General features: G+C 54.2%; 1 protein-coding gene across 2 annotated transcripts in view; it reads left to right on the top strand.

The window, feature by feature from the left end:
• The first annotated feature begins 1,696 nt into the window (after nucleotides 1-1,696).
• The window catches only part of KMT2D (lysine methyltransferase 2D), a 45,740-nt gene continuing 25,490 nt past the window's right edge, over nucleotides 1,697-21,946 (top strand). The window contains exons 1-32 of one of the 2 annotated variants that reach the window (XM_011368263.2): nucleotides 1,697-2,868; nucleotides 7,110-7,195; nucleotides 7,434-7,560; nucleotides 7,722-7,945; nucleotides 8,072-8,181; nucleotides 8,346-8,508; nucleotides 8,846-9,011; nucleotides 9,112-9,226; nucleotides 9,368-9,525; nucleotides 9,725-9,870; nucleotides 10,009-11,493; nucleotides 11,588-12,696; nucleotides 13,134-13,247; nucleotides 13,588-13,698; nucleotides 14,260-14,364; nucleotides 15,115-15,296; nucleotides 15,474-15,638; nucleotides 15,734-15,843; nucleotides 15,946-15,993; nucleotides 16,657-16,878; nucleotides 17,094-17,213; nucleotides 17,303-17,407; nucleotides 17,608-17,741; nucleotides 17,826-17,973; nucleotides 18,174-18,239; nucleotides 18,418-18,528; nucleotides 18,730-18,867; nucleotides 18,973-19,057; nucleotides 19,307-19,548; nucleotides 19,648-19,721; nucleotides 19,923-19,973; nucleotides 20,097-21,911. In XM_011368263.2, the coding sequence (XP_011366565.1) occupies nucleotides 7,147-7,195; nucleotides 7,434-7,560; nucleotides 7,722-7,945; nucleotides 8,072-8,181; nucleotides 8,346-8,508; nucleotides 8,846-9,011; nucleotides 9,112-9,226; nucleotides 9,368-9,525; nucleotides 9,725-9,870; nucleotides 10,009-11,493; nucleotides 11,588-12,696; nucleotides 13,134-13,247; nucleotides 13,588-13,698; nucleotides 14,260-14,364; nucleotides 15,115-15,296; nucleotides 15,474-15,638; nucleotides 15,734-15,843; nucleotides 15,946-15,993; nucleotides 16,657-16,878; nucleotides 17,094-17,213; nucleotides 17,303-17,407; nucleotides 17,608-17,741; nucleotides 17,826-17,973; nucleotides 18,174-18,239; nucleotides 18,418-18,528; nucleotides 18,730-18,867; nucleotides 18,973-19,057; nucleotides 19,307-19,548; nucleotides 19,648-19,721; nucleotides 19,923-19,973; nucleotides 20,097-21,911 (7,998 nt within the window). In that variant the 5' untranslated portion in view covers nucleotides 1,697-2,868; nucleotides 7,110-7,146. Of the gene's footprint in view, nucleotides 2,869-7,109; nucleotides 7,196-7,433; nucleotides 7,561-7,721; nucleotides 7,946-8,071; nucleotides 8,182-8,345; nucleotides 8,509-8,845; nucleotides 9,012-9,111; nucleotides 9,227-9,367; nucleotides 9,526-9,724; nucleotides 9,871-10,008; nucleotides 11,494-11,587; nucleotides 12,697-13,133; nucleotides 13,248-13,587; nucleotides 13,699-14,259; nucleotides 14,365-15,114; nucleotides 15,297-15,473; nucleotides 15,639-15,733; nucleotides 15,844-15,945; nucleotides 15,994-16,656; nucleotides 16,879-17,093; nucleotides 17,214-17,302; nucleotides 17,417-17,607; nucleotides 17,742-17,825; nucleotides 17,974-18,173; nucleotides 18,240-18,417; nucleotides 18,529-18,729; nucleotides 18,877-18,972; nucleotides 19,058-19,306; nucleotides 19,549-19,647; nucleotides 19,722-19,922; nucleotides 19,974-20,096; nucleotides 21,912-21,946 lie in introns of both variants that reach the window. The other variant, XM_023535463.1, reaches the window with a different exon arrangement.

The following is a 21,946-nucleotide window of genomic DNA, read 5'->3' as shown; positions in this document are numbered from 1 at the left end:
CAGATTCTCTTATGAAGTATAGTTCAACTTTCATAGGGATGAGGTGAGAGTTAAACTGAGGTAATATATGAAATACTTAGCATAGTTCCTCATACATAACAAACCCTTAAGAAATGGTGGTGGTTGTGTTACTGGAGGTCTTTCTGGTGAAAGTTTACCTCCTTGCCTTTGGGTGCAGAAAGTAGGGAGGGGCCATCCATTTTCCAACTTCTATCTCTTGGTTTACTTATTCCATTATAGCTGGGACAGGTATGGGGTCACCGCTGGAATTTTTTGCTGAAATTGACCTCAGTGGTCAGTTCAGGGAACATGATGTCAGTATGTGTCTAGCACAGGACACACCTAGTCCTGATCCCTCATGACTCTGGCTAGTAGGGATTCGGTCTCCTTTACTGTTCAATATGGAAGCCACAAGTCACATATGGCTGTTTGTTTAATTTAGTATTAAAACTGAATAAAAAGTTCCTTAGTTGCACCACCTATATTTCAAAGTGCTCAATAGTTACATGTGGCTAAGTGATATTAGACAGTGTAGCTACAGTGCATATTAGATAGTGTAGCTATAGTGCATATTAGATAGTGTAGCTATCCGTCATTGTAGAAAGTTCTATTGGACAGTACGGTAAACCTTTTCCCACAAAATTGGCCCTGCACCTGATTTGCCTGCCTCTTTCTCCATATCTTCATTTAAAATATATATATATATGTATATAAACCTAGGAAAAACATGGCCATTGGTTGAATCATGGCTCTCTCCTCACTAGATGTTCGTTGGGCAATTTTAGTCTCAATCTTGTCATCTGTAATATGGACATAATTCCACATAATTCATAACGAGGGTGAGGTATAACTGAGAATATATAAAGTAGCTAACATATAGTTAATTTGTCTCCTCCTGACCATCTCAGGTACAGCTAAAGCAAAAAAGGCATTCCGCTCCTCATCCAGACTTATGGGATGTGGGGGGTGAGGGAGCGTGCCTGCAAGCAGTGTTTGGGATCTTGTCTAGACTAACAACTAACAGTACTCCGGCCAGGTAGCAGCAAATCTCTGAGGTAAAGCCCCTGTGTTTACCAAAAAAAAAGACACAGGCCCTGAAGATCCGGAGAGACAGACTGCGGGTAGGAGCACCCGGGAAAGGAAGGGAAACTACATTTATGTTTTGATGGACAGTGGGAGAGTGAATGGCCGCAGTGGGGGTACACTGGCAGTCTTTTTCCCTCACAAGGGGGTTTGAGAGTCAAGAAACAACTCGTTCCGTTTTCCTTCGGGCCCCCGAACGTGCTAAGAACCCACCCTTTGCAGCGCCAGGCGAGGTGCCTCACTTTCTCCATTTGCGGACTCCAGTTCCCAGGATGCAGAGCAGCGGCCAATCTCTTGGCTCTTCTTCCATCCCCCTCCCGGGAAAGACTGCCCCTAGCCATGGCAAGGGAGCAGTTGCAGTTTCAGGGACTGATAACTCCAAGAGAATGAAATCACAAAGTGACCGAAGTCCTAGTTTCCCCAGCAAGGAGGTTAGGGAGGTAGTTAGAGCGCCGGGACGAAGTGGATGGGGTCTTCATTCCCACGTGTCTGCCCAGCGGCCGGTCCGGCACCCGCGGGGTTAACGCGTGGCGGAGGGATCCCGCAGCGTGTGCGTAGAACTGCAAAGTCACAGCCTTTCCTCCGAGAGGGCTGTATCCCTCCGCCGCTCCGCTCCAACACAAAATAGGGCCGCGTCTTCGCCTTTCTCCTCTTCTCGAGTGGGGTTCCCCAGGCATAAGGCTACCCCCGGATCTCGCACCGGAGGCTTCCTGAATCTCCACGACCGCTGCCGAGATCTTGGGCCAGGAAATAGCCCCTTCGCAGGAACCACCCTACCGGCCGAACAGGAGGCGGAGGGGGGGAGGCGGAGCGGCGCCGCGCTGCACTACTTTCCTCTCCGGTTGCAAATGGCTGCCTCGTTCCCCACTTTCCGCTCAGTTTCCTGACCCCCCGGCGCCGGGAGCCGGGGTTGGGCCATGCACCTCTAGGCCCCCCGAGATTACAGCCAGCCGGGGGTCGAGGGGGTGCCGCCGATCAGAGCCGGCCAGGCCGGGGGCGGGGCAGCTCCTGAGGCCAGAGGGGAAGGGAGGCGAGCGCAGGGCCTGGAGCGGCCGGAGGGGAGCGGGCAGAGGGCTCGCACCGCCCGCCCCTTCCTCTTCCTCGCCCACCTACCCTCCTCCCTTCCCCGGGGGGAGCAGAAGGTGGGGGTCTCGAAGCCGCCGAGGGCGAGCGCTCGGGGTCGAGGAGCCCGACGCTGGGTGTGTGTCAGGTTCAGTCCCGCGGCCCTACCGGCTCTGCGTCTCCGTAGCTCGCGCGGCCCCGGGGCGCCGGCCCGGGCTGGGAGAGGGGCTCGGCACTCCTGCGAGGGTCTCACGTTCCATCCGGGCCCGGCGCGGGGCGGCGCGGCATTCCTTCCGGGCTGCTAGGGAGGCGCTTGGACGTTCCATCTGGAGAGCCTCGACGTTCCGCCCGAGCCCCGCGCGGGCGGCCGGGGCGCTGGCCCAGCCCTGGGACTGAGAGGCCGCCAGACGACGCGGATGCGGAGCCTGCTCGCCCAAGATCAAAGCCACCGGCGCTCTCTTTGTGTCCGTTCGGGATTCGCGGCCCTGGGGCTGTCCATGGAAACCTAAACTGCTGGAACCCGAAGCAGAGAACCCCTCCGTGGCTTCTTGCTCTTTTTTGGAGAGGAGGGTGGCCACTCCGACCTGGATTTACCGTTCTTGGTCCCCCTAAGCCCCCCCGTGCGGGGGGCGGCTGTGATCGCTCTGGCGGTTGGAGGTCGGGGAGCGGCCCGGGCTCTGGCCATGTTCTCGGATGAGGATTTCTGGATCGCCCTGTGAAGAGGTGAGTGAAGTCCGCCCCGCCAAGGCCCAGAAAGGGTTGGACTGGGGGCATAGCCAGATGGACTCTTCTTGGCCGGAGCTGGCCTTTAGGTTGAAGAAAGGGGTGCCAGGGCTGAGGAGGGTTTCTTTGGCAGGGTCTGTCAAGGGAACCTGAGCCAGTAGCTGGGGCAGAACTGAGGCCTGGTGTCTTGGGGTGTGCCTCTTTAAAGACTGGGGGGTTCAGGGAACCACGGGAGTTTGGGAACCTGGCCAGATCGCCTCTCTGCCTGTTTATTTTTGTGTTGGGGGAGCTCCACTAAACTAGGACCCAGGCCCTGATGCCAGCACCAATTCCAGTCAGCTGCTGCTCCCTCAGGGTTCCTTGTGGGCCTTGGGAACAGAACAACTTTGGGGGATGGGATTAGGGTGCCACTGCCAGGTCAGACTTACTGGCAGGTTGGACTTTAAGGTTGTTTTTGCCTATCCAGGCATCCAGAGCAGTCTCTGGGAGACTCAAGGAACCCTAGATCCTTCACCAGGCCTTTTTTCAGTGTGGAAAGGGGAGAGTGTGTAGAATCTGACTAGTGTAATGAAGCGGGTAGCTGGGGCAAGAAGGAGGTGGGGCTGAGGACAACTCTGGCCTTGCTGTTCAACTTTAAACTACCCCTGCCTGGCAAAGTGACCCCAGAGAGTCCTAGTGCTGTTTTAGCCTGCTTTGCCTCCCCTCCTCTCAGGATGGACATAATCTCTAGGGGATTATAGAGGAGGCCGTTGAGATTTGCTCTCTGCGAATGTGGGCTGCAAAAAATGGCTTTTGTCTCCCGCTTTCTCTGTGCCCGTTGTGGAGAGCTGGTTGCCCATAAGTCCTAGGCCAATCCTGCAGGCCCCTCCCTGACCTCTCTAACCCTTTTTGATCAGGGAATGTTAACTGGCCCACTGATCCAGTCCCATCCGTACAGAATAAGGTAGCCTGTACCTCTTTGGAGGAGAAATGATCCGATCAGAGCTGTTTCTGCAGAAGCCAGTGTTTCCAGCCCTGGCAGGAGGTGTTGGGGAGAAGGGGTGTGCATGTGAGTGCATGAAGGGTGCAGCATGAGCCTCATGCCTCTGGGCCCTGGACTGGGACAGCCCTTCTCACAGCTGTCATGCTGCCCAGCAGGGATTTGGCTGGTGAGTTTTGTTCCCTCACTCCACCCTCTGCAACATACATACATAGGCTAGATCTCTTTGAACCTGGTTTTGGAAAGGAGAAAATAAGGGTTTTGCCCTTGAAAAGCTTTCTGGGTGGTAACCCAGAGGTGAGAGGTTGCACAGGGTTGGTAAAGTGAGGCTAGCTGTCACTCATGCTATCTCTGCCTCTGCATCCTATGTAGGGCCCCTCCTGTTGTCTGTCCCCAGAGAACTTCCTTAGGAGGGACCTCTCCTTCTTAGCTGTGGCTGACCCCCAGGATGATCCAGGAACAATCCAGGAGGGTCTACAATGCCAGTGTTGCCATTTGGATTCTTCCTGGAGGGCTGACCCAAAATGGGGGTGGGAAGAGGTGTGGTTTGATTCTCAGGCTGGGAACCAGGAAGTCCTGAGCCCTACAGAAGAGCTGTTCACTCAAGGGCCTGCTTCAGCCTTTCACCTCTCCAAGCCTCCATTTCCCCTTTGGCTGGGAAAATGGAGTTAAAGCTATTGGTCTGGGATGGAGGAAGGGAGAGTGGGTTGAGATGACTCCCTGCCTTCTTTGCTGTTTTGGCCCTCTTAGGCCTGAGACTAAGGGGAGCCAGCACTCCCTAGATCTGTGCTTCTCTGAGATCTCTAGTCTCCCAGAGGAAGCCTGGCCAGGCAGTAGTCCAATTTAGAACTAGGGAAAAAACCGTTGGTGTATATGTGTGTGTGGTTTCTGGCTGTGAATGATGGGCCAGGGGAACCTGTGGTCTTTATTTGTTTAGATGTGTTCAGGGGCCTAACAACTAGGACTCAGCATTGGGATGCAGGTGCTAGACTGCAGGGTTAGAGAAATGGGGCTCAGGCTTCTTGGAGGTGCCCCTAAATTCTTTTTGGTACAGCTTAGAGGACACTCTGCTCTTCACTTCTTGATCTTATGTTCCATGGCTCCGTGAGTGAGGTTCTGGCTTTGGAGGATGTTGGTACTCTTTCTCCCAAGGCTGGACGAAGGTGGTTTCTGTACCTCTCTGAGCAGTGCCAGCCTTACCAGGTGGTTTCTGTACCTCTCTGAGCAGTGCCAGCTTGAGAGGGCTGCGCTCAGAGGAAGGCAGGAGAATTTGTCTCTCTGGCCTTGTGTGAGGCAGTCCTCCCACCCACTGTATTATCACTGTTGCTTTTTATTTCTTGTTGTTTGTGACTCTTTTGGCCTCAGCTTTGAGAGCAGAGCAGGTGGAGGATCTTGGGGGACATATAGTAAGATACACACATTTAGGAAACTTTGAAGCCTTCTGGATGTGGTCAAGCCTTGAATGACAATAGGAAGAGAGGCCTGGTTTCCCATAGATGGCTTCTAAGGGCCCCTTGAAGTTCCAGAGCAGCTTTTCTGTGGGCTGTCCAAATGACCACCTTGCTTTCCTTTCAAGTGTGGTTATACGGTAGGTTTTGGAGAGATGATCTGGGAATGGAGGTAACAGGTATCAGGTGATATTTCACTTTCCCCATCTAGTGGATTCTGATATTGTGAGGTGTTGGGGAGAAGTAAAATAAAATTTCCTTTCTTGTGACACGTCACAAGAAAGAGGCTCATTATCAATCTCTGGAGTGTGAGCTCAGGGAAGGACTAATATTGTGGTTCTTAGGTAATAGATTTATTGATCTTGGGTACCTTTGAGGGTTCCCCCTGTCTCATCTGCCCCAGTCATTCAACCCCAAGTGGCTGACAAGGTTATTTGGTTTGGGAAGACAGATTTGTCCTTACTCAGGTTGGTATGGTCCCTTTGGTTAAACAAAAAGAGTAGAAAAGGTGAGAGATAAACTTCTCAGACTTTTATTTAGAGTTGTTATAGGGAACCCCACTCTTCTCTGGGAACGCTGTATTTACTTTCTTTGCTTAAACCTCTACCCTTCCCACTAAGAGCTTCTGGCACCTATCCCTTTTTTCCTTCTGTAGGATATCTTTCCTTTTCCTCATCTCTGTAATTCTTCTTATTTGTTTTTTAGACTATGCTTAGTTCTCTCTGAGGTTTAGGAAAATATGCCCAAAGGTATGGGTTTTAACCTTCTTAGATAAAAATTTAGTGTATTTCATTTGGCTCTGGTATAAGCAGGCATATTTTAGAAGAGGAAGAGGGGACCGTTATCCCCCCCCCCCCTTGCGTGTGGAAACCCTGCTTAACGGAAGAGGAAGGAAGCTACTCTACTGGAGGAAGGAAGCTACTCTGCTCGGCTGTGTCCTGCCCGGTTTAGAACTCCTCCAAGAGGCAGTATGCTTCCTGAGACTACAACTCCCAGCATGCCTAGCTTCACTAGGCATGCTACACATGCTCAGTAACTCTTAAGGCCCACTTCTGTTAACTACTAGGGATATCTAAGTAGGAAGGGCAGTTGGCGTTGCTAAGGGCAACTACCTGATGACTTGAGGCTGGGTGAGGTCCTAAGTTCAGTCATTGCAGGGGCCAGGGAGTGGTCCTGAACTGGATTTGGATGGGCAGTGGGTGGAAATTGGGGGGTTTCTTCTGTTGTATTTGGGATGTCCTGGTTGGAACCAGTGGAGGTTGGGGAGATCCATCCATAGCTGGGCTTTAGTTCCAGTAGTGTGTTCTACATCCTGCAAGACCCTAGACTTCATCTCTGAGAGAGGGATTTTGGCTGCACTCAGACTTCTTGGGTTATGATTACCTATGGGTCAGTACTGACAGACTTCTAGAATGATAGCTGACTTGAGACCTGAGGAAAAAGGCAAGCATGAGGCCCATCAGAAGCCCAGAACTTAGATGTGAGGCAAAAGGTGGTACTAGATGCAAACTGGTTGTGCTTCTAGTTGGATGCTGTTGCCCTGGGAACTCTTAAGCAGGAGGTGGGAAGTGGGAAAGGGGAGTGGATCCTCTGAGAATCCAGAGTGGGAGAAGAGGGTATGTGTTTATCTAGAGAGGAAGTAAGCAGTGGAATAGGGTTAGGGAGGACTTTCCTTATCATTAGTACAGGAGTTTGTAGGTATGACTTTGCTCTGATTTCTGTAGGGTCATTAGCTGCCTTCCTCCTAGGATTCTGGAGAAAGTGTGTAGTGGAGAGACTTACTAGATATATAGACATCTCATTGGCTTTGACAGGTCTCCCCGAGAGGGCCGTGCCCAGTCGGAGAGAGGGATGGACAGCCAGAAGCCGCCTGGTGAGGATAAAGATTCGGAACCGGCAGGTGAGTAGGGCAAATTCTGGGTTTGCTGGCAGCTTTCTATTCTTCCCAGGCAACCTTAGATTTGTGGTTCTGGCACAAGGACAGGAGCTAAGTCTGTCTGATAGACAGGTAATTGAAAGACTTTGTCAAAATACCATCACTGTGATCCACCAAGGTTTTGGATAATCTCATGGGTCTGATGAGTGGGCTAGTATTAAATAGTACATAGTGGCTGATGCATATTTCTTTGTTCACTCAGCTGATGGACCTGCAGCCTCTGAGGAGTCAGGTGCCACTGAAACAGACCTTCCCAACCCACATGTGGCGGAGGTCTCTGTGCACAGTTCTGGGGGTCCCAGACTTCAAGAGCCTCCCCAGGACTGCAGGTAACTAGTTTGGGAAAATGAGGATATAAAGGCAAATGATTTGAGAATCTGAGGCCTTCAAGGAAGACTGTTTAAGAAAATAAGTGTTTGGGAAGCATAGATGTATTAAATCACGGGGTGGTCAGAGGCCTGGTGTGGTGCTGATGCTTTTGTGTCCACAGTGGGGGTCCAGTGCGGCGCTGTGCTCTCTGTAACTGCGGAGAGCCTAGTCTGCATGGGCAGCGGGAGCTACGGCGCTTTGAGTTGCCATTTGACTGGCCCCGGTGTCCAGCGGTGTCCCCTGGGGGGAACCCAGGGCCCAGTGAGGCAACGCTGCCCAATGAGGACCTATCACAGATTGGTTTCCCTGAGGGCCTGACACCTGCCCACCTAGGAGAACCTGGAGGTAAGTGAGGGGAGATGGGGTAACTGACCTGGGCAGGAAAGTCAGTAGGGGCTGGGCAGTCCTGAGCCAGTGATCACCTTTTTGTTAATTTTTCCTTTTCTGTTGTTCCTCTTTCCACCTATACAGGGTCCTGCTGGGCTCACCATTGGTGTGCCGTGTGGTCGGCTGGCGTATGGGGGCAGGAGGGCCCAAAACTATGTGGTGTGGACAAGGCCATCTTCTCAGGGATCTCACAGGTAGGGCTGGAGCCAGGGCATTGATTGCATAGACAAAGGGCTGGTGGGCTTCTGAGAGTCAGGATAGAATGTGAAGGGTAGCAGGCATATTGGGGTAAAGCTAGCCTAACCTGTTGCTCTGGAGTGAGCTGATTGGCACTAAGGCTTTGTCTCCATCCTGGCAGCGCTGTTCCCACTGCACCAGGCTCGGTGCCTCCATCCCTTGCCGCTCACCTGGATGTCCACGGCTTTACCACTTCCCCTGTGCAACTGCCAGCGGTTCCTTCTTATCCATGAAAACACTGCAGCTGCTATGCCCGGAGCACAGTGAGGGTGCCGCACATCTGGGTGAGAAGTCCTGCCCTTTGGACATCAGACAAATGAGAGACCAAGTGTGCCTGGGGTATTTGTACTCTGCAGAGCACTCATTGATACCTATAATTTTACACTGTCACTTTGTCCCACTAAAATAGGTGTGAACTTTGAGAGTGCAAGGGCTTTGCTTATCTTGTTTACCATGGTGTCTGCAATGCCTAGAACAGTGCCTGGCATATATTAGGCAGACACTTAGTAACTGTTATTTGTTCATTCTGGTCCATGGAACGCCTGTTATGTAGATAGCACCGTATTGAATCTTATATGGAATTGATAGCTGACCTGTGTTTTCTGTACCTTCTCGCTGCAGAGGAGGTTCGTTGTGCAGTATGTGAGGGGCCGGGGGAATTGTGTGACCTGTTCTTCTGTACCAGCTGTGGGCATCACTATCACGGGGCCTGCCTGGACACTGCTCTGACTGCCCGAAAGCGTGCTGGCTGGCAGTGCCCTGAATGCAAAGTGTGCCAAGCGTGCAGGTAAGAATGGAAGGGCAGAAGGGAAGCCTTTGACAAAGCACGGGTTAGGGTTGAAAATGAGGGTAGGGAGGACCCTGTTGTGTGCCCTGTGTCCCTGCAGGAAACCTGGGAATGACTCTAAGATGTTGGTCTGTGAGACATGTGACAAAGGATACCATACCTTCTGCCTAAAACCACCTATGGAGGAACTGCCTCCTCACTCTTGGAAGTGCAAGGTGAGTGTCCTTGATCCTCCCTTACTCTCCCTAATTCTGCCTCCTGCAACATCTGGAGTTTCTCTCTTGTGATGAGTCCTGTGTTCCGTTCGAGTCTCTGCTGTCTGACCAATACCTGTTTTGTTTGTTCCCTTCTCTTAGGCGTGCAGGGTATGCCGGGCCTGTGGGGCAGGCTCAGCAGAGCTGAATCCCAACTCTGAGTGGTTTGAGAACTACTCACTCTGTCACCGCTGTCACAAAGCCCAGGGAGGACAACCTATCAGTTCTCTTGCTGAGCAGCATCCTGCTGTCTGTAGCAGGTAAATAATGTGGACTGGAAGAGGTAGGGCTGCGGGATCGAAAATATCGAGATTGGCAGGGGTCATGTTAAAGCAAGCTGATTTTGAGAGGAGAGCCCTAAGGTGGGTGGTACAATCCTTATCATTCATGCCTCGCCTCAGTGCGAGGAGTTGGTAACTGATGAGAGCCACGTTGCCTGCTCCCCTGTACCCTCTGCAGATTCTCACCCCCAGAGCCTGGCGATCCCCCAACTGATGAGCCCGATGCTCTGTACGTTGCATGCCAAGAGCAGCCAAAGGGCGGGCACGTGACCTCTATGCAACCCAAGGAACCGGGGCCCCTGCAATGTGAAGCCAAACCACTAGGTGAGTAGGGTTTGAGGGACCCTAAAAGTAATCCCCTTCTATTCTGTGGCTAGGGACAGTTTCTGTTTTGCCTCAGACCCTGCATTTTCTGTGGAGTGGAGTTGAGCTGGGTAGGAGCATAGTGTGTTATGTCTACAGGGAGAGCAGGGGCCCAACTTGAGCCCCAGTTGGAGGCCCCCCTAAATGAGGAGATGCCACTGCTGCCCCCACCTGAGGAGTCGCCCCTATCCCCACCACCTGAGGAATCACCCACATCCCCGCCGCCTGAGGCATCGCGTCTGTCCCCACCGCCTGAGGAATCACCCCTCTCTCCACCGCCTGAGGAGTCTCCTTTATCTCCCCCACCTGAACCATCACCTTTTTCTCCACTGGAGGAATCACCTTTCTCTCCACCAGAGGAGTCTCCCCCATCTCACCCACTTGAGACACCCCTATCCCCACCACCTGAAGCATCACCCCTGTCCCCACCATTTGAGGAGTCTCCTCTGTCTCCCCCGCCTGAGGAATTGCCCACTTCCCCACCACCTGAAGCATCTCGCCTATCTCCACCACCTGAGGAGTCACCTATGTCCCCTCCACCTGAAGAGTCACCTATGTCTCCACCACCTGAGGCATCTCGTCTATTCCCACCATTTGAAGAATCACCCCTGTCCCCCCCACCAGAAGAGTCTCCCCTTTCCCCACCACCTGAGGCATCACGCCTATCTCCACCACCTGAGGACTCTCCCATGTCCCCACCACCTGAAGATTCACCTATGTCCCCCCCACCTGAGGTATCACGCCTGTCTCCCCTGCCTGATGTACCACACCTATCTCCCCTGCCTGAGGTGTCACGCCTGTCCCCACCACCTGAGGAGTCTCCCCTGTCCCCACCACCTGAGGAGTCTCCCACATCCCCACCACCTGAGGCTTCACGCCTATCCCCACCACCTGAGGACTCGCCCACATCCCCACCACCTGAAGACTCACCTGCTTCCCCACCACCGGAGGACTTGCTTATGTCCCCACCGCTGGAGGAGTCACCCCTGTCGCCACTGCCCGAGGAGCCAAGACTCTGCCCCCGGCCTGAGGAGCTGCGCCTGTCCCCTCAGCCTGAGGAGCTACATCTATCTCCCACGACTGAGGAACCATGCCTGTCCCCTGCACCTGAGGAGCTGCTTCTGTCCCCCCGGCCTGAGGAGCTTCACCTGTCCCCCCAGCCTGAGGAGCCACGTTTGTCCCCTGCACCTGAGGAGCTGCACTTGTCCCCTCTGCCTGAAGATCCACATCTGTCCCCCATGGCTGAGGAGTCGCAGCCATCTCCCGTGCCTGAGGAGCTGTGCCTGTCCCCCCGGCCTGACGAGCCGCGCCTGTCCCCCATGCTTGAGGAACCACACTTGTCCCCACGGCCTGAGGAGTCGCACCTGTCGCCTCAGCCTGAAGAGCCATCTGAGGAGTCAGGCCTATGTCCTGCACCTGAGGAATTGCCCTTGTTCCTCCCACCTGGGGAGCCACCTTTATCCCCCTTGCTTGGAGAGCCGGCCCTGTCTGAGCCTGGGGAACCACCTCTGTCCCCTCTGCCTGAGGAGCTGCCCTTGTCCCCACCCGGGGAGCCCTCCATGTCACCTCAGCTAATGCCACCAGGTAAGAGGATGTTAGTAACCCTTTGTTCTGGGACAGTCTTAATTCTTTATGGCACAGCTAATCTAAGAGCCTCCCTTTTTCTCTTTTCCTTCAGATCCTCTTCCTCCTCCACTCTCACCCATTGTCACAGCTGTGGCCCCACCGGCTCTGTCTCCTTTGGGGGAGTTAGAGTACCCCTTTGGTGCCAAAGGGGACAGTGATCCCGAGTCGCCATTGGCTGCTCCCATCCTAGAGACACCCATCAGCCCTCCACCAGAAGCTAACTGCACTGACCCTGAGCCTGTACCCCCTATGATCCTTCCCCCATCTCCAGGTTCCCCAATGGGGCCGGCTTCTCCTATCCTGATGGAGCCCCTTCCCCCTCAGTGTTCTCCACTCCTCCAGCATTCCCTGCCTCCCCAGAACTCCCCTTCTTCCCAGTGCTCTCCTCCTGCTCTGCCATTGTCCATTCCCTTTCCACTGAGTCCTGTGGAGAAGGCAGTGGTGGTCTCAGATGAGGCTGAGCCACCCGAGGTGGAGACTGAGAAAGTCCCTGAACCTGAGTGCCCAGCCTTGGAGCCCAGCGCTCCTGGTCCTCTCCCCTCTCCTATGGGAAACCTTTCTTGCCCTGCACCCAGCCCTGCCCCAGCCCTGGATGACTTCTCTGGCCTGGGGGAAGACACAGCTCCTCTGGATGGGACTGACACTCCTGGTTCCCAGCCAGAGGCTGGACAGACTCCTGGCAGTTTGGCTAGTGAACTTAAGGGTTCCCCTGTGCTCCTAGATCCCGAGGAGCTGGCCCCTGTGACCCCTATGGAGGTCTATGGCCCAGAATGCAAGCAGGCAGGACAGGGCTCACCCTGTGAAGAGCAAGAGGAGCCACGTGCACCAGTCGCCCCTACCCCACCTACTCTCATCAAATCCGACATCGTTAATGAGATCTCTAATCTGAGTCAGGGCGATGCCAGTGCCAGTTTCCCTGGCTCAGAGCCCCTGCTGGGCTCTCCCGACCCCGAGGGGGGCGGCTCCTTGTCTATGGAGTTGGGAGTATCTACAGATGTTAGTCCAGCCCGAGATGAAGGCTCCCTGCGGCTCTGTACTGACTCTCTGCCAGAGACTGATGACTCGCTGTTGTGTGATGCCGGGACAGCTGTCAGTGGAGGCAAAGCTGAGGGGGATAAGGGGAGGCGGCGCAGCTCCCCAGCTCGTTCTCGCATCAAACAGGTGAGGCGCTGTCCAGCATCATGCCACTGTCAGAGGTATACTCTTGTGTCACTGATATCTTCTACCTGGCTTAAAATCCTAGCCTCTTAGAGATCTTTCAGTCCACTCTCTTATTTTATTAAGAAGAATACTAATACGTATAGGAGGAAGTGACTTGCCCAGCTTCATGGTTACTCAGTAATATAATTGGGACTGGAAACTCGGGTCTTTCAAGCCAGTCTTTTTTATCATCATACCCCATTTGTCACTCTTTCTTCTTGGGAGTAGAGCTGTCTATCTGTTGCTGAGAGCTGGCTTTTCCCCTGTTCTGCCTGGGATTCCTGGGCTTTATTTGTTGTCATGTTCTGTCCATTTATCTCTTCTTATCCCTCCAAGATTGTGGATCCAATACAATAGCCCTGGACTTGCCCCTGTAATCATCCCCTTCCCTCGCTCAGGGTCGCAGCAGTAGTTTCCCAGGAAGACGCCGGCCACGTGGAGGAGCACATGGAGGACGTGGGAGAGGACGGGCCCGGCTAAAATCAACCACTTCTTCCATTGAGACTCTGGTAGTAAGGAGAGGCCTCCCATCCCCCAAACATGCTTCAGCTGGCCCCTTCAAGATTAAACACCCTTTAATCCTGCCAGTCCCCTGCACGCTCGCCTGCCTGCCTGCTAGCCTAGGGCCTGTCCGGCTGTGTCTGTGCTCCTTCTATCCACTTTGGCCCCCAGGCTTCTCTGAAATCTCTGCTGTCAGGCTGAGGCCCAGTTTGGGAGCTGGGGTGTTCTTCTGCTTCTTAGTCTTGGCTCCTGGCCTTCATCTTAGCCAGGGGTTCCCCAGCACCAAAGAGGAATGCAGATTAGTCGGGGCAGATTTAGCTACCTCACTTTCCACAACTCTCTGCCTATAAGGTTGCTGATATCGATAGCTCTCCCAGCAAGGAGGAAGAAGACGACGATGATGACACCATGCAAAATACTGTGGTTCTCTTCTCCAACACGGACAAGTTTGTTCTAATGCAGGTACCATATGTGACTGGTGTAGTCCTATCCTTACCAGTGAGACCTGGAAGACTGACATTTGTTGTATGTGTTTTGGTAGAAGGACATGTAGAAAACCAAGGACCTGTTCTGGGGGTACCCAGCTAATTAGAAAACAGTGAATCAGAATCACGTTAATTTGTTTGTCCATCCATCAAATTTCTCTTGAATGTCTCCTGAGCTAGGGTTTACAGCAGTGAGAAAGGCAGAAATGATCTCTGCCTTGTGGAAGGTTATAGTCTAAGGAGCTTATGTGTATTTGCACCTGAACAATATCTAAGCTGGCAGAATATTGTCATATGTGTTACTCTCTCAGCCTGAGCAGTCTTTGTTCATCTTCTCTTTCTTTCACTTCTTATCTTTACCCACATTAGGCTGTTTCAAGTCAAATTGCCTGATCAGATGAGCAAAGCATATTAGGAAGGAACGGAGACCTGGCTTTTGGTTCTCTGACTCCCTAAAATTAGAGTTGTAGTCAGTTGCTGGGACTGACTGGGATGAAGAGACCTAGTTGGACATTGGGGTTTCTATATGTTTCCCCAGGACATGTGTGTGGTATGTGGCAGCTTTGGCCGGGGGGCAGAAGGCCATCTCCTTGCCTGTTCCCAGTGCTCACAGTGCTATCACCCTTACTGTGTCAACAGCAAGGTGAGTTCAGGGCCCAAGAGGCATGGGCTGGAGAATGGGATCACTTATTTCTTATCCTAGGCCTCTGTCCTGGCCACACTACTTCTTAAAGTGGCCATTGGTCACTCATTAGTCACCAGTGGTTATCAAACTCATCCTGTGGAAAAGTACTTTGGAAACGGTGGTGGTCTTTATAGTTTTTTGGTGGTATACCATGACTTGCTGGTATAATTCTATCATAGAAACTGTGAGGACTTTACTAGTAGAAAACATGACGGAATCTGGAGATAAAATGTAAAATCAAAATCATAAGCAAATGTCCATAAAGAGAAAATAGTGTTTTTGACCCAAGCATGATCAGTTGTTTTGGGGTTTTTATTAATGTTAAATTAGAACTCGTTCACTGCTGACATTCACTGACTTGTAACAGTAACAGATATTAAATGTTTAAGCAGAATTGGGAGAAATACAACGTAATTGTACCCACAATCTTTTCAGGAACTTGCCTAGTGAAAGATTGCCATTCTACTCTCGTAATGAGGCAGTGGCCCAGTGAGGTTTTTCCTTAAACAGCAGAGATCCTTGGGAGCCTAAGTTTAGAGCCACTATTTTTGGGGTGAAGGTACTCTGCATAGCCTCCCTATTCTCAAATGGAGGTCCGGCCCTGGCACTGGGGTCCTCCAGGCCCACGCACGTAAGTCTCCCCTTTCTCTAAGAACTCTGTCCTCCCCTCTACATCACACCCTGAGGAATTGCCATCTTTTGCACCAGATCACCAAGGTGATGCTGCTAAAGGGCTGGCGTTGTGTGGAGTGCATCGTGTGTGAGGTGTGTGGTCAGGCCTCAGACCCCTCACGCCTGCTGCTCTGTGATGACTGTGATATTAGCTACCACACGTATTGCCTGGACCCCCCACTGCTCACCGTGCCCAAAGGCGGCTGGAAGTGCAAGTGGTAAGGAGACCCAGGATCTTCAGAGGGGCCTGGGCCTGAGATGTCAGAGTGGTTGTGATGTTGAATATATGACAGGGACTGGGTTTAGAAGACCAGGATGTTCGCTTGGTTCTCAGGCCACCTCGGGGTGCCTTGGGTAGGTTAGGTACTGAGGATATGTCATTCTGCCCCCACCAGGTGTGTGTCTTGTATGCAGTGTGGGGCTGCCTCCCCTGGCTTTCATTGTGAATGGCAGAATAGTTATACACACTGCGGGCCCTGCGCAAGCCTGGTGACCTGCCCTATCTGTCATGCCCCATACGTGGAAGAGGACCTACTAATCCAATGCCGCCACTGTGAACGGTGAGGGTGCCCCTTTCCCTTTGTATTGGCTCCCTCTTCTCTGTTCTCAGCTTCATATTTTCTGGGTTTATCTCCTCCTGTCTCCTTTCTCCCAGGTGGATGCATGCCAGCTGTGAGAGCCTCTTTACGGAGGATGATGTGGAGCAGGCAGCTGATGAGGGCTTTGACTGTGTCTCCTGCCAGCCTTACGTGGTAAAGCCTGCTGGTGAGTACCAGGTACTGGGGAGGGAGAGGAGGAGTCAGGGCTGGGGTGCCTTGCTTTGGGACAGGGCCTCCAAGCTGCCTTGGATTGTCTTCCTCTTCACAGCGCCTGTTGCACCTCCAGAGTTGGTACCTATGAAGGTGAAAGAGCCAGGTGAGTCACAGAAATTCCGAATGCCAAAGTCAGAGGAGAACTTAGACAGTGCCTAGTCTAGCTCTAAACCCCTAACTTCATCTCATTTTCAGAATAGGAAACTATTACCCATGAAGATTGAGTGGCCCGCCCAAGGTCACCCAGTAAGTAGGTGGTGACAAAGTTATGACTACAGCCAAGGCCTCTAGTTTCCCAGGCAGAGTTCTTTCTACTAGGCAACATGGCCTTGTACTGTCAGAATCTCATCTCCAGAGAGCACAGGATACCACTTCAGTGAAGGGGCTGGGGCCACCTCCTCCTCCATCATGATGTAGGCACTGCTCCTGGTATTCGAGGTACTGTGTGCTGGCATTCAGCAAGTAGGGACCCTTCTAGCCCCAGACAGCTACAGAATATATTTAGTTAACCTAGAGTTAATCATACGCAAAGTCAGGCTTCTGCAGTAACAGTCTTTGAATTTCTCTGGATCACTGATGGAGAACTTGGACCTCAGCTAGCGCCCAGTGATGGCCTGTCTTCTTCACCTCTCAGACCCCAGGCTGGACTTTGTCTAGTGTGTCTTTCTCACTGCTTTTGTCCCACCTGATGACTTAGGCTGAAACTTGGAGTTCTGGTTTCCCTGGGGCCTCTGTCCAAGGTCACATGTTCTTCCCCTTCATGCAGAGCCCCAGTACTTTCGCTTCGAAGGTGTGTGGCTGACAGAAACTGGCATGGCCGTGCTGCGTAACTTGACCATGTCACCCCTGCATAAGCGGCGCCAGCGGCGAGGACGGCTTGGCCTCCCAGGCGAGGCTGGGCTGGAGGGTTCTGAGCCCTCAGATGCCCTTGGCCCTGATGACAAGAAGGATGGGGACCTGGACACTGATGAGCTGCTCAAGAGTGAAGGTCAGGCTGAGGAATCTCAAGGAATGCCAAAGTAGTGGGAGCACACCTGTGAGAATTGGATGTAGGGTGGGAGCAGCATTGCCACTCCTAGTCACCCTCAAGCCACTGGTTGGTTTTGTCCAAATGGCTGTGGCAAGGCATTTGGCTCTCTGTTCTTGGGTGGCAGGATAACAAGGTTAGAAGGGCCCATGCCTCTGCTTTGTCTCCATACACAGGTGGTGTGGAGCACATGGAGTGTGAAATTAAACTGGAGGGCCCCGTCAGCCCTGATGTGGAGCCTGGCAAAGAGGAAACCGAGGAGAGCAAAAAACGCAAACGCAAACCCTATCGGCCTGGTGAGGCCCTGGGATGGGGAGTTGGGTGGGGAGTTGAGGCTCACCAGGTTCCCCAGCGGCTTCTCAGCCTCAGCTCTGCCTCCTCACAGGCATTGGTGGTTTCATGGTGCGACAGCGGAAATCCCACACACGTGTGAAAAAGGGGCCTGCTGCACAGGCGGAGGTGTTGAGTGGGGATGGGCAGCCCGACGAGGGTGAGACGGGTGAGGGCTCCAGTGGGCCTGGGAGAAAGGGGGGGTGGTCACAGGACTTATAGGGCACTGCCAGGGAGGCCCTGAAGGAGGGCTTACTCAAAGGTTCAAGAGGGTGGTGGGCCCAGTTTGTGTTGGGGGAGAGAACAGGTAGACAGCATCCTCAGCGTCCCCAGAGAAGCTGACACCTATTCTGTCCCCAGTGATGCCTGCCGACCTGCCTGCAGAGGGCTCTGTGGACCAGAGCTTAGCTGATGGGGACGAGAAGAAGAAGCAGCAGCAGCGGCGAGGGCGCAAGAAGAGCAAACTAGAGGACATGTTCCCTGCTTACCTGCAGGTGGGCCTTAGGCTTCAAGGGGTGAAGGGATTGTCTGTTCTGCAGGGATTGAAAAAACCTGTTTCTCCTTGCCTCCTCCCACAGGAAGCCTTCTTTGGGAAAGAGTTGCTGGACCTGAGCCGGAAGGCCCTTTTCGCAGTTGGGGTGGGCCGGCCAAGCTTTGCAATAGGAACCCCAAAAGCTAAGGGGGATGGAGGCTCAGACAGGAAGGAGCTCCCCAACTCACAGAAAGGTCAGTCATGTGGGGGTGAATTGGTCTGAAGGGACCCAGTTTTCCCCTGTGCTTAGGAACTGATAAGGGAATTTTGTGGGGAATAGGCTGGTCTCCAGGAGTTGAGTGTGGGCCAAGGACCGTGGTCTGTTGAGCTGGGGACCCATTCCGGGCATCAGATGTAAGGCATCTCTGATTGGAATGGCGACTATTCCTTGTAGGAGATGATGGTCCAGATGTTGCAGATGAAGAATCCCGTGGCCCTGAGGGCAAGGCTGATACACCAGGTGAGGGCTGCAGGGAAGACTGCATCCTAGCTTAGTTTTGCCTCTGTCAACCTATTCTACCCCTGAGCACCATCGGAGCTGGAGGCTGGAAACTGTTCCATGCCCTCTGTGGTTCAGGGTGACCAGTGTGGTACTTTCATACTGGCCTTGGCTGATGAGTTTCTCCTGGCTGTTACAGGACCTGAGGATGGAGGTGTAAAGGCATCCCCAGCGCCCAGTGACCCTGAGAAGCCAAGCACCCCGGGAGAAGGGATGCTTAGCTCTGACTTAGACAGGATCCCCACAGAAGGTGAGGCTGTGACTTGCACTCTTCATGTGTCAGGGTCCTCTATGGGAAAAAGAGAAAGTCCTGTCTATGGTACTTTCATCTGTATAGTTTCTCTGGTGGGGAGTCCTGGGCACCTCCCCTGGCCACGACCATTTGTAGACCTGTGGTGTCCCCTCAACTCCCTAGTCTGCCTCAGCAGCATCCTCCATCAATCCCCCACAGAACTGCCCAAGATGGAATCCAAGGACCTGCAGCAGCTCTTCAAGGATGTTCTGGGTTCTGAACGAGAGCAGCATCTGGGTTGTGGAACCCCTGGCCTAGATGGCAGCCGTACTCCACTTCAGAGGCCCTTTCTTCAAGGTGATATGGGTAGGAGTGGTTCAAAGACTCTATAAGCAGATATGGCCAAGCTTGTCCTCAGGATGGGCCACTTGCTCCCTTTCTCTGATCCTGTGCTACTTGTAGGTGGACTCCCTTTGGGCAGTCTCCCCTCCAGCAGCCCAATGGACTCCTACCCAGGCCTCTGCCAGTCCCCATTCCTGGATTCTAGGTTGGTATCTATGCTTAACCTTCTAGGGCCATCTCTGTTGTTCCTTCCCTCAAACTGGGTCAGTGCTGAGGGAGGGACCTTGGACTCCTGGGTATGGCTATAGCTATACTTCCCCATGCTCCTCTTCACCCCTTTGTTAGTGGCCCTCCTCTGGTTGGGGCAGAGCAGTGGCCTAGGGCCTCTGGGCAGTTTGTTTGGGGTTGGGTATGACATCCCTGCCCCCTGTGACTCTCTGCCCCTGCGCCCCAGGGAGCGCGGGGGCTTCTTTAGCCCGGAACCCGGTGAGCCAGACAGCCCCTGGACAGGCTCAGGGGGCACCACGCCCTCCACACCCACCACCCCCACCACAGAGGGTGAGGGCGACGGACTCTCCTATAACCAGCGGAGTCTTCAGCGCTGGGAGAAGGATGAGGAGTTGGGCCAACTCTCCACCATCTCGCCTGTGCTCTATGCCAACATTAACTTTCCCAATCTCAAGCAAGATTACCCAGGTACCTGTGGGACAAGGGTGAGGGGCATGACAACCTGATAACATGGCGGGTCCAGGGGTGCACCCGCCAGGTCTCCTAATGCAATCCCTCTATCTTCAGACTGGTCTAGCCGTTGCAAACAAATCATGAAGCTCTGGAGAAAAGTTCCAGCCACTGACAAAGCTCCCTACCTGGTGAGACAGAAGGAAACCTGGGTCAACATGGAAACAGCGGGTGGTGTTTGGGAAAATTCACCTTAGTTCTTTCCCTTCCTTGCTTCTAAAGCAACTGGGCCAGAAGGGATCAGCTTTTGGGTAGGGAGTGTGAGTGGCGTGAGGGATGGAGGCTGGGCATGAGACTAAGCTGTAGCCTAAAGCTATGTTTCTATCCCTCAGCAAAAGGCCAAAGATAATCGGGCGGCTCACCGCATCAACAAGGTGCAAAAGGTGAGTGGGGGCCAGGCTGGTCTGCGCCATTGAAGTCCTGTAGCTGGTGGCCTATCTCAGGGTGGGGGGACGTAGGGCCTGCCACAGCAGCCTAACTGCTCTGTGCCTGGTCTCCTCCCGTAGCAGGCTGAGAGCCAGATCAACAAGCAGACCAAGGTGGGCGACATGGCCCGTAAGACTGACCGACCGGCCCTACATCTCCGCATTCCCCCCCAGCCAGGGGCACTGGGCAGTCCGCCCCCCGCTGCTGCCCCCACCATTTTCATTGGCAGCCCCACTACCCCCGCCGGCTTGTCTACCTCTGCGGACGGGTTCCTGAAGCCGCCGGCGGGCACAGTGCCCGGCCCCGACTCGCCCGGTGAGCTCTTCCTCAAGCTCCCACCCCAGGTGCCCGCCCAAGTGCCTTCGCAGGATCCCTTTGGACTGGCCCCCGCCTATGCTCTGGAGTCCCGCTTTCCCACAGCACCACCAACCTATTCTCCCTATCCTAGCCCAACTGGGGCCCCTGCGCAGCCCCCGATGCTGGGTGCCTCATCTCGTTCTGGGACTAACCAGCCAGGGGAATTCCACACTACCCCACCTGGCACCCCGCGACACCAGCCCTCTACACCTGACCCCTTCCTCAAACCCCGCTGCCCTTCATTGGACAACCTGGCTGTGCCTGAGAGCCCAGGGGTAGGGGGTGGCAAGGCTTCCGAGCCCCTGCTGTCACCCCTGCCTTTTGGGGAGTCTCGGAAAGCCTTGGAGGTGAAGAAGGAAGAGCTTGGGGCATCCTCTCCTAGCTATGGGCCCCCAAATCTGGGCTTTGTTGACTCACCCTCCTCAGGCCCCCACCTGGGCAGCCTGGAGCTAAAGGCACCTGATGTCTTCAAAGCCCCCCTGACCCCTCGGGCATCTCAGGTAGAGCCCCAGAGCCCGGGCTTGGGCCTAAGGCCCCAGGAGCCACCCCCTGCCCAGGCTTTGGCCCCTTCTCCCCCTAGCCACTCGGATATCTTTCGCCCTGGTCCCTACCCTGACCCCTATGCCCAGCCCCCATTGACCCCTCGGCCACAGCCCCCACCCCCTGAGAGCTGCTGTGCCCTGCCCCCTCGCTCACTGCCCTCCGACCCTTTCTCCCGAGTACCTGCCAGTCCCCAGTCCCAGTCCAGCTCTCAGTCCCCATTGACACCCCGTCCTCTGTCTGCTGAGGCTTTCTGCCCATCCCCCGTGACCCCTCGCTTCCAGACCCCTGAACCTTACTCCCGCCCACCCTCCCGCCCTCAGTCCCGTGACCCGTTTGCCCCATTGCATAAGCCACCCCGACCCCAGCCCCCTGAAGTTGCCTTCAAGGCTGGGCCTCTAGCCCACACTCCGCTGGGGGCTGGGGGCTTCCCAGCAGCCCTGCCCTCGGGTCCGGCAGGTGAGCTTCATGCCAAGGTCCCAAGTGGGCAGCCCCCCAATTTTGCCCGGTCCCCTGGGACTGGTGCATTTGTGGGTGCCCCTTCTTCTATGCGTTTCACTTTCCCTCAGGCAGTAGGGGAGCCTTCTTCCCTAAAGCCCCCTGTCCCTCAGCCTGGTCTCCCTCCACCCCATGGGATCAACAGCCATTTTGGGCCTGGCCCTAATTTGGGCAAGCCTCAAAGCACAAACTACTCAGTAGCCACAGGGAACTTCCACCAATCGGGCAGCCCCCTGGGATCCAGCAGCGGGTCCACAGGAGAGGGCTATGGGCTGTCCCCACTACGACCCCCGTCAGTCCTACCACCACCTGCACCCGATGGATCCCTCCCTTACCCGCCCCATGGAGCCTCACAGCGGGCTGGCATCACCTCTCCAGTCGATAAGCGAGAAGACCCAGGGGCTGGAATGGCCAGCTCTTTGGCAGCACCCGAACTTCCAGGTACCCAGGACCCAGGCATCTCTACCCTCAGCCAGACAGAGCTGGAGAAGCAACGGCAGGTGAGTCAACATCATGGAGCTGAGCCCCCTATATC

This window comes from Pteropus vampyrus, unplaced genomic scaffold, assembly GCF_000151845.1.
Source record: "Pteropus vampyrus isolate Shadow unplaced genomic scaffold, Pvam_2.0 Scaffold140, whole genome shotgun sequence".
NCBI lineage: Eukaryota > Metazoa > Chordata > Mammalia > Chiroptera > Pteropodidae > Pteropus > Pteropus vampyrus.
This window is presented reverse-complemented; position numbering and strand designations above follow the sequence as displayed.